The sequence below is a fragment of the Tasmannia lanceolata genome, unplaced genomic scaffold (assembly GCF_043159265.1).
Source record: "Tasmannia lanceolata isolate RefF3 unplaced genomic scaffold, GAP_Taslan_0.1 ptg000026l, whole genome shotgun sequence".
NCBI lineage: Eukaryota > Viridiplantae > Streptophyta > Magnoliopsida > Canellales > Winteraceae > Tasmannia > Tasmannia lanceolata.
In genome coordinates this window covers 5492073-5502940 of record NW_027518703.1, presented here as the reverse complement: position 1 = coordinate 5502940, position 10868 = coordinate 5492073, and the positions used below count along the sequence as shown (strand labels likewise).

At 40.6% G+C, this 10868-nt stretch overlaps 1 protein-coding gene across 2 annotated transcripts; it reads right to left on the bottom strand.

Annotated features, from left to right (window-relative positions):
- Positions 1-5765: 5765 nt before the first annotated feature.
- LOC143858651 (uncharacterized) lies at positions 5766-10531 on the bottom strand. 2 transcript variants are annotated; one of them, XM_077369352.1, is made up of 3 exons: positions 9852-10531; positions 6369-7250; positions 5766-6239 (listed from the first exon to the last, which is right to left on the bottom strand). In XM_077369352.1, the coding sequence occupies exons 1-2, from the start codon at positions 10410-10412 to the stop codon at positions 6402-6404; spliced, it is 1410 nt and encodes a 469-aa protein (XP_077225467.1). In that variant the 5' UTR covers positions 10413-10531; the 3' UTR covers positions 5766-6239; positions 6369-6401. The 2 variants fall into 2 exon arrangements, with proteins under 2 accessions (XP_077225467.1, XP_077225466.1); XM_077369351.1 differs by lacking the exon at positions 5766-6239 and having other exon boundaries at positions 6258-7250.
- Between the last annotated feature and the right edge of the window lie 337 nt (positions 10532-10868).

The following is a 10868-nucleotide window of genomic DNA, read 5'->3' as shown; positions in this document are numbered from 1 at the left end:
AGGGGCAATGACTGCATTAGTTTTCTAATTTATCAATACTTGACACTATCATGCTTTAGTAATTAAATGTGCTAAAATAGTCTTTGTTGTTCATACATGTTTGTTTCAAGCATATAGTCAAAATTCTTATAGATAAAGGTTCAGTTCATATATTAGAACGACCTTTTGATCTCGTATATTATAATCCCCAGACTCTTTAAATGCTTCTTTGTCCATGCATTGAATGTTGATCAGTCATAATTTCAAGTCTCTCAGAAATCTAATTTACTGGTGCATATTTCAGTAATTTCAGTTATTCACTTCTTGTAATAAAAGTTTGTTTCTCTAGTCTTCATTCCAGAGAAGTTCAATGGCATTCGAACGTGTGACTTGGTTTTCTTAAGTTAGTAAAGTTGGTTTAGTGATTCAAATGATTTTGGAATGCCAAAAAGGATATATATGTTTCTGTTTATGGTTAATTTTTCTTATGCATTTTTTTTAGAAGCAAGAGATAGACCAGTGAGATTGAATAGTTATTCTTGCTTGTTACTTCAGATGTTATGTTCTGTAGATAAAAAAAAAGGGCTTGAATAATAGGAGGATATTTAATTAGTATTTTATTGTTACATGAATTGCTTTGTTTAGCCATGCATATTAGTCATTCTTGGTGTAATTATTCACGCAGGGTTGGTTATTTTCATTAGGCCATGAGTTTTTTTTTAGGAATAAGAATAGCATTCTGACATCACTAAAGAAGAAGTGTCTTTGTAGAATTATTCTCTGATAAGATCATTAGATAAAAAGGAAAAGGACACCAGGGAGAGATGATCTCATCGGCTGGAGGTCTTAACACGAGCACAGGCACACACATCTAGAAACCTCATATCATCCCTCCCAGGGAAATGTTCTGATGTGGATCCTCGAAGGCTGGTTTGTTTCAGAGGTGGTTTCAATGAAAAAACTGGTCAGCCAACTTGTACTCTTGGATCTCAACATATTGTTTCTTCAATTCAAATGGCTTCGCCGGTGGTCAGAACATCAGAGGAGAGTGGTCGAAAGAGGAAGCAGCCATCATCAAAACAGATGAGTGGTTTGGATGATGAGGATGAGGTTTACCTGGATGGTAATGTGAAATCTTTTTTTTATCCCATGATGACGATAATGCATAGAATGTCTCTTTTAGCAATTTGGAACAAGGTTCTACAGATTATTGTGTGGATGTCCGAAAAGGCTTTTCCTTTACTAAAGTTGGCTGCCTCAGTGCAAGCAAGCAAGGTTCTCTGCTGCCATTTCTCACCAGATGGAAAATTGTTGGATAGTGCTGGTCATGATAAGAAGGTTATACTTTGGAACATGGGTCCCTTTGATTTCCAGAGTAATTTAGGGGAGCATTCTCTTTTAATTACAAGTGTTCGATTTAGACCAAGTTCTACTATTTTGGCCTCATCTTCATTTGTTAAAACTGTGCAAGTTTGGGATGCAATTGATCCAAGAAATTCTTCACTCAAGCTTGTTGGCCACACAGAACGAGCCCATCCTTAGGAGACGTCTCTAGACTTGATAGCATTCCCAGCTTCCTTTTAGAAGACTCTATGAGTCTTTTAGACATGTATCTCAGATATTTGATCTTATCATTCTGATTTCTAGGCCAATGAAAGAGACAAGCTTTGTCTCCTTATTGAGTCGTACATAGGAGGCTTGCTTAGCCTCATTATTAGAAATTCCCTTTTTAGTGGAAGACCAACTTGGTCTGGTAGTTGTCCTAATCCTTTCATCATTGCAGGGGCAATGATAAGGTTACTTGAAGCCCATCCTTGTGCTTAGGAGACTCGCCCAGTCTTACTAGCGGTTTTCTCTATTCTACCTCTGTGTCTAAGAGACTTACCCAGTCTCATTCTCTTGCTAAACCTCCTCTTTGTGCGTCGTTTGGTTTTGAAAGAACACCTTACTCGGCTTGGCAGCATACCCCTATCCTTATGGGTATTGGGTTGCACATTTGTTGCACCCTAGGGCTAGGTAGCTATCCGGCCCGGCTGGGTGTTTTACCTTTGCCAAATAGGCACAGGGTTTCTTTTCCTTAGTACTTTTGAGCTTCATCTTGATTTGATAGTCCACTAGCATAGGAATCCATCCTTTAGTCTAGAGAGTCAGTCTTCTTGTTCAGGAATCAAATTCTATCATCATAGGGGTTAGGATTCCATCCAACCTTTCATCAGATCATGTTCTTCTATCCGCTCTTGCAAGGTATAGGATGCTGTCCAACCCTTGCAGAGTCGTGTTTCCGTCATTTTTCCCCTGCAAAGCATAGGATGCTGTCCGACCTTTGCGGGATATCAAGAGTTTATTTCACCCTTATGATGATAGGATTTTGTTCCTTTTGTGTCAAAAATTCCAAAAAACACCAAAAACATCTCAAAAACACTTAAAAATCCAAAAACATCTCAAAAAACACCTAAAAATCCAAAAACATCTCAAAAAACATTTGAAAATTCAAAAACATTTCAAAATCCAAAAAATCTCAAAAATCTCGAGTCATTAGGAGTAGCTAGGAAAATCCTGTTTTCGAACTACGTTGGCTTAATCCTCTTCCACGAGGTACGTAGTGCAGCTTGGGATTCACATCCTGAGTCCAGCCAAACCTTCAAAAATAAACATTTCAAACCTTCCCAAAAATTACAAAAATATTCAAACCCTTTTCAAAAAGATCTTCCTCTAGAGTTAGGAGTCAGTCCTAGATATTTAGGGTGTTTTAGAGTTAGGAGTCGGTCTTGATTTGTATTGATATGGTGTGTCCTGTCGTGTGAGTGTCCCTAGAGTTAAGAGGCCTCGAGTCGATCGGTTAGACATTTAGTCGAACTGATGGCTAGACTAGGAAGCATATAGTCAGCCCACGGTTTTCATTAGGTTGCACAGCCTAGATACACATAGGATGTAGGGCCTACCTGCATTAGCTTAAGGCTAACCAATTTGCATTAGTTAGGGCATATAGAGTCCTAAAAATTACAATTCACTTGAATTTAAATAATTGTACAAAAAGCTTTAAAAATCAGTCGAGTCTAGCAGAATCGAGTCTAGGATAGCGGTTCTAGATGGTTAGGCATCGTAGTCTTAGAATAAGGCATCGAACTACGTTGACTCCGATTCTTCGGATACGTAGAGCAGCTGGGATGGACGGCCATTTTGGTCCGAGTCAAGTCGCATTAGAGTTAGGATTCATCTTGTCCAGTCAGGTATAGAGTTGATTTGTGTTGTGTGTTTTTGTTGTGTTTTCTTACATTCATGTACAGATCCTATACCTTTAGCTGTAGCATGCATGTGTTTGCACACCAGAACTTAGACACTCATTAGGCATGTCACTTATAACCTAGTTTTGCGTAGGTGACACATCTTTTATTTCTTTTGTGTGTGCTTATTAATCATCTCCGAGACATACATGATTAGATAGACGTCTTCTCGGAGATATTCGTTCCCATTTCATATGACTTTTGCCCAAAACTCTTCAAAATTAATAAATAAATGGCATAAGAGACCAGGTGCTTGCACTTGGGCGGATGAGGTGCTCTTTAGACCTTCCGAATTCGTAACCAGGCACGAACCCTATTTTATATCTCTAGTTATCCGTTGCGATAGAGCATAGTATGGGATCCTTGGACCCTTTTCCTTGGATGGCGACTCTTCTTTGTTTAAGGTACGCCTCGAATCTGGGATAGTCCCCGAATCGAGAGGTATCTCCCTTTGTATCGCCACTCATGCTGTGAGAGGCATCCTTCTTTCGAGAGTTCCTTGGTAGAGCTCTCCATTCACGTGGATGATCCAGAGACTGCTTAGTGTGTGGGGCTCGTCCCTCACCGCCACCTCTCTCTCGGATCGGGGTCCACAGTAAGCTACAAATAAAATGACAAAAATAGAAATTGATGAATACAAGACTTGTTCCACGCCGTGAGTCCTTAGTAGCTTTTGCCCCGCATCACCTTGATTCTCTAAAAAAGGAGGAATGACTAGATGCATGGAATCAAGGATGAAAATGTAATTGGTTGTTCTCACGGTTAATCACAGTAAATTCTTATCACATGGATATATCAATCCAACCGAATTTCACCTATGACTTTTATTGTGTTTGGTCCAATTGGACAAGCTTCTGAAGAAGCTTGTCTGAACGGACCATGATTCTCCAATCTAAAGTTCGAGTTTTTCTGTTGTTACGGGTTGTAGATCAAATTCTTTATGAACCTACTAATGGTAAAAAAATCAGAAGAGAGCGGTAATAGCCGAAATGGAAGTAAATAAGTGATGTTATTGCATTAATTATTTCCCCCATAGTATGGATACCGTTGGGAGGCTTATTGGGTTCACACTCCTCAGGAAACTAAAATTCGTATTCCAACCCCTTTCGGGTTCTTCCTCAAGCTCAACAAGCTGATGAATGGAGCTTCTGGCCTTATGCCTTGTTTCTCCCTTGTCCTTTTTGTGTTTGCAACTTTTCTTTGTTTTATGTTTTCTCTTTTGTATCTATTTTGTTCGTGTTGCCATCTAGTGTGTTAATATTGCATCCTTATTATCTCTCCTAAATGTTGTCTATATATGAATATCGTCTATCCTCATGAGTGAGGTAATTAATGCCCTATTAATAGTTGCTAGAGGAAAACGACAAGTTTTTTTCAGGGATTTACCGTAACCTCTCTCTCCCACTCACTCTCTCTCTCTCTCTCTCTCTCTCTCTCTCTCTCTCTCTCTCAATCTCTATTTGTGTCTCCCATTCATTCTCAATCTCTCACCTCTCTTTCTCTCCCGTTCCCTATGTCAATCTTTAGTATCTCTGTCTCTCTCAACCTCTAATTTCTCACTCACAAAGACTTACAAAATGGGAAAACAGAGAAAACTTTTTAGGGAAATGATATTTTCCACCCCTCTAACGGATAAAATCCCCCCCCTTCAATGTTATTCGTTAAGTTTTAAAGGCAAAGAAAAACGTTAAAGGGGGTGAATTTATCCTCAAGCAATGATCCATTCTCATAGAAACCGTTAAAGGGGGGGATTTTATCCGTCAGAGGGGGGGGGGGTATCATTTCCCGAGTTTTTATATGGTGAAAGGCCTTAGAGTCCATTATTTTTGAAAAAATACCGTACGGCCCACACTATAGGATGATCCAAACCGTCCATTACATGGGAAACAACCTAAATAGGTTGTGCCCCAAAAATTGTTTCCATAGGTTGATCCTAACCCTCAGATCAATAGAGGGACTACACATTAGAGGGTTGATCCTAACCCTCAATAGATCGGAGGGTTAGGATCAACCTATGGAAATGGTTTTTGGGGCACAACCTATTTAGGTTCATCTTATGGATGGTTTGGATCATCCTATAGTGTGGGCCGTGCGGTACTTTTTGAATAATAATGGACTCTAAGGCCTTTCATCATATAAAAACTCTCATTTCCCCACCTTTTATTGTATAACTCTCCAATCGATAAAGGAGAAAGCACATATCAATCTCCTCAGAAGCATGGTAGGTATGAGTTTTCTACCTTCTTGCTCTTCTTTCATCCTCTCTTTTTAAGGCTTTTTTTTGTTCTCGTAAAACTGTTTTTCAGTGACTAGGGTTAGTGTGATCTATTTTGAATGCAAAGGGTTTGCAATAAAGAAGAAGGGAAATGTTATATGCACTACTGTATTTTGATGATCGTACTACTCACTTTATTAAAAGTACGGTATGGCCCGCACCATAGGATGATCCAAACGTCCATTAGATGGGCCACAACCTAAATAGGTTGTGCCCCAAAAATCATTTCCATAGGTTGATCCTAACCCTCCTATAGATCGGAGGGTTGATCCTAAGCTTAGTTCATGGTCAGAGCAGTGCCAATCACGACCGTCAGCTAAGAGGTCTCATCCATGGTCAAAGTCACCTTAAAAGGGCTGAGCAGACCGGCGGCACCGTCCAACAGCTCCATTAACATCTCTCATCGGAAACACACGGCAAACTCCCAAGCCAAGGGAACTTCATCTATACAAAGGGTCCCCCACCTAGCCGCAAGAGAGAAGAACAAGAAAAAGAGAGGAAAATGGTAAGGTGTACGCTTGAAGTTTTAAGCTTAGTTCCATCTATTACCTTCAGAGCTGACTTGAGTGTCCAAGGGTCCCTCCGGAGTTCCCAAACTCCAGGTGGCCTTAACCCTTTGGCTATGATCGCAGGTCCCTTGGAGCACTTCTGAACCTCAAAGCGTCTAAAAGAGCCTATTAGGGCACTCGATCAATTCTGAACTGCAATATATACATACATATATTTATCAAGTAATAAATGCAGAGGCATCCTACAGTAACAAAAGCTAAAACTAATACACTAGAGAGCAAAGATAAAGATATGGCCACACGGCCCACACCACACCACACCTTACATAGAATCTTGAAATTAAACTCGGCTCTTCAGGCTAAGCAGCATCCTGGATTACCAACATCTCTCTGCTTAGTTTCTCTTTCCGTCGCTGGTTTGACACTTTTTTCTGGCTGCATCCCCGGAAAGACAAATTTTATTAACAGCTTCACCAGACAGACAAGAAGCATGATACCATGGCCCAGAATAAATATGAACACTATTCCTATCCAGCATGTGAGGACATAAAAAGGAAAGTTCGTCGTTTCTGATCCAGGTTTCATGATTAATAGTGTGCCGAAGGTGAAAGCCAGTGCCACAGAGGAGACAGCCAGCCTTGTGGCAATTACCAAAATCCATGTCACAAGTCGGTTCCTGACAGGAAAACCGCTGATTAGAGTGAGAACTACGGTAAGAGATGAGACTAATCCTGTCATGTCAAAGAACATGAAAATTTGGAAGATTGTTTGATCAAAGTAATCATGAATTGCTGTCCCTGCATCAACTTTGTCAATGGAAGGAGAAGGCATAGGAGATGGAGGCCGAATCGACTCCTGCCAAAAGCCCCCAGGAGGATTGAGTCCAGCCTGGAAGGTTAAGGTTGCAATAATTGTCGCAACTATCATTAGTGTATTGTGCATGTCCTTCAACCAGTCATCATCTTTCTTTTGCCATTGGTCACAGACATTTCCCAGTATTGTTTTCCATGTCCCTGGATTCTTGCTTTCAATCAGTGCAGTAGGTTCTTTGCCTCTTTTACAGCCCGCCTTTAAAAGCATTTCAACGATGTCCATGTCTCCAATTTCGCTTGGAGTCAGTACTAAGACATCAAAGGCTGTTAAGTCATATGCATTTTTGGCGTTCAGGTCTATGTTGGGTTCCTTGAGCAGAAGATTTAGCATCTGTAAAGCAAAAAAAAAAATTATTGAGAAAGCTCATTGTTTTTGAAAAAAGTTGAGTCGATGAACTCGATTAACCTTGATTAAGGCAAATCCTATAATATATACTTTATTGTAGAAGAGTAGAGATATTAGGATTGTGAACTTTTTTTCAAAATATGTATAAAATACACATGCTTTTATAGTTTCATTGAAAAATAGAATTATCTTACTGTTTAAACGAAAGAAACTGAGAGAGAAGAATACATAAACATATTTGAATCTACTGCTACTCAAGTAACTACCAATAAAAGACACAAGCATATACTTTACACATTCCTTAAACAAAAGTCTCATGCTTTCCATATGCCTTAAACAAAAGTCTCTCTCTCTCTCTCTCTCTCTCTCTCTCTCTCTCTCTCTCTGCTTTCATAACCATATCTTCCTAATCACTTTGCTACAGATACCCAATCTGGTATCTTATTCTCAGGATTTGTTAAGCAATTATGTGAACTGCCATGTTGCTGCTCACTTTTGAAGGAGAGAACATCCACACAGGCTCACATTTTAGCAGTTTTTTGTCTTATTCATTAATTCACTAGAGGTGGTAGTTCTCTCCTGCAAAAGGGAGCCACCGGCTTTCAGATAAGTTGCCTAGTAAATCCCCCTATTCTATGCATAAAATAAAGGAATTTGCTAATGGAGACAAAATATGCTGAAAAGTGAGCCTGTGTGGCTGCTCTAAGAGTGAAACAAGGGATCTAAGGAAGAACAGAGGCTAGACTATATTAGTAACAAGTAAATCCTTTGTACGTAGCAAGACTCTAGAGATTGTGGGGATAAACACCAATCACAAGGCATGAGAAGATCCAAAAAGCACTGGATCATGTATTAAGTATAAATATTAAGTAGTATACCAATGAACGGAACTATTGTTAGATTTTGATTTTCAAAATCTTATTTTTTGGTCAAAAGATAGTGATTGGAAAATGTTTTCTAAGTGTGTTTTGGAAAAGGAAAAACTTTTCTTTGGAAAAAGTTGTTTTTTGCAAGAGAAAGAGAAGAGTACAAAAGTAGTATGAAAAAGATAGTCTCGTGCCGACTCATAAGAAAGAAAAAGTTGGGCTTATAAGGCTTTACTCTTTTCTCTTCTTGTAATGGTGCACAATGGGTTGAACCACGGGACGGTGCAACGCACAGTTAGCACACGTGCGCGCGGCGTGGGCAATGGGCTATAGGACGCATATTGGCGCTTTTTTAGTTGCACTTTGCACTTCTCCCGATTTAATCCGGAGGGTTGAACTGCGGGGGGACGGTGCCGTTCGTACGCGCGCAGCATGGGCTATAGGGCGCATATTGGCACTTTTCTAGGCGCACTTCGCACGCCGCATCGTAGCGATGAGCGATTGAAGCCTTTCATTTTTCCCGATTTATTCCGGAGGGTTGAATCGCGGGACGGTGCAACGCACCGTTCACACGCGCACGCGCGTCGTGGGCAATGGGCTATAGGGCGCATAGTGGCGCTTTATTGGTGCTTTTTTGGCACACTTCGCACTTCGCACGCCGCATCGTAGCGAGGAGCGATTGGAGCCTTTCATTTTTCCCGATTTGATCCGGACCGTTTGATCAAGATCGACTTAGATCGGTCAAGTGGGTAGACCGAATGGTTCGGTCGGGTTGGGCCTGAGTTCAGGCACAACGGTTGGCCCAGCAGGCCTAGGGGCTCCAATGGATAGTGCGTGAGCAGGTGTGATCCGAAGAGTCGGATCGTAGTGTAACGGCTAGTGGAAGATGACCGTTGGATGGTGTCCCATCAACTCAATGGTCAAAGGCCCAAAGGGTGCGATCTGCAGCATAGATAGACAATCTAGCGGTTCGGAGTTGGAAGTTTTTTTTTACACAAGCCAACAGTCACTCTAGGATTAATCTGATCCGCAAAGTCGCGATTAGACACGATCTAATGGTCAGAATTTAAACCCGCTGAAAGGATGTCCAAAAATGGTGTTTTCCAACGGGAAAAGCCACCAGAAGCTCTATAAAAATAGTAGAAAATACTCATTCTATACAGAATTCAGATTTCTACTTTGTCATACCCAAAATTGTTATTTCTAGCACAATTCTCTCTCTCTCTCTCTAAGCTCCTAGAAAGTTTCTGTTTTTACTGATTTAGAAGTTCTCTTCTAGTATTCTGCAGAAACAGAACACTTGGGTCTGAATTACTTGAAAAATTCAAAGGTGATTCAGGCTTGATTCCGTTCAGTGCAGAACATCGTCAAGCAATCGGTTTGGAACCGGGCTTCATTGTATCTTGGAAGCGAGTTCGTGGTCCCCTTTGCACACTACTGGTGGGAGCGGATATCGTCTTAAGGAGAGCATTTACGCGCCTTTAAGCATCTTCGTATCTTCTTCTCAACTAATACATGGATTATTTCCAACATACTATTTTATCGAAGCTCAGGAATCAAGGAAGTTTTTCCTACAGATTCTGATGACTCGAGAATTTTTTATTTGAATATGATCCAAAGAAAACAGACCATATGTGAAGTGCCTTTTGCGATGGACACTAACAAATCTCTAAAATAAAAGCTAAAACAGTTGATCAATTATAAGTAGAAACTTTGTTACCTGAATTTGTTTTTTTGCTGTGGCCAGGTGCAAGGCAGTGTTGCCAATTTGGTCTTTCGTGTTCAGGAGCTCCTTATCTCCTTCTAAAACCAATGCAGCAGCCTCAACTTGTCTATGTTTCACGCAAAGGTGTAGAGTAGTCTCACCTCGATCACTCACAGCTCGGGCAGATGTGGGGTCTATCAAAAGCAATTCCTTTGACATGTTAACTTGCCCATTTAAAGCAGCTAAATGGAGAGGAATTCTCCCATCCTTGTCCCGGAGTTGAGTCAGAGAAGGGTCGACCTTTAACAGTTCCTTTGCAATTTCGACGTGCCCTCTAGCCAAAGCTAAGTGCAAAGGGTAAGATCCTCTTTCATCGCTCATTCGGGCTAGGCCCGGCCCACATTTGAGAATCTCCTCTGTGAAACTTATGTGCCCTAGCAGTGATGCTATGTGTAGGGGTGTCTCTGAAAGGGCTCCCAGTGTTAATTTATGCAGAAGGAGGGGGTCTTCTTGGAGAAGCTCATGGAGGGTTGCTACATTTCCATTAAGAGCTGCTTCATGAAGCCTAGGATCCATTCTTCCAAGAGTACTTGTTTAACTAGTGTTACAAATTCACATATATGCAGAGAAATATATATAGCCAGCTTAGAGAGAAAAAAAAAACAAAAGCAAAAGAGCTTCTTGATGTTCAGCCTAGGGTCCATTCTTCCATGGTTACTTGTCTCACTCGTGTCACACATTCACATATATGTTTAAGAAATATTTATATGGTGCCCCACTTTTGACGCACCCCGTGAACTTGAAGCATGATCACCATGTAAAAGCTTGATACAATAATTGAGGAGAAAAAAACATACAATACTTAAAGTTGCAATAATTTTTAATATGGGGTCAGGCAGGACCCCTACCACATATCATAAATGGAAAAAGACCCGACCAAAATGAAGGAATAAGGTTGCAATAATTCAGTACATGAAAATGAGCGCACGTAACTGAAAATTAGGGGTTAAGTTGAATATGTCAGAAACCACA

Bases quoted from the DNA above. Each gene is read 5' to 3' on its own strand.
- LOC143858651 (XM_077369352.1), bottom strand. From the start codon at position 10,412: ATGGATCCTAGGCTTCATGAAGCAGCTCTTAATGGAAATGTAGCAACC. The intron at 7,251-9,851 runs GTAACAAAGTTT...TTTGCTTTACAG, and splicing joins CAGCAAAAAAACAAATTCAG to ATGCTAAATCTTCTGCTCAA.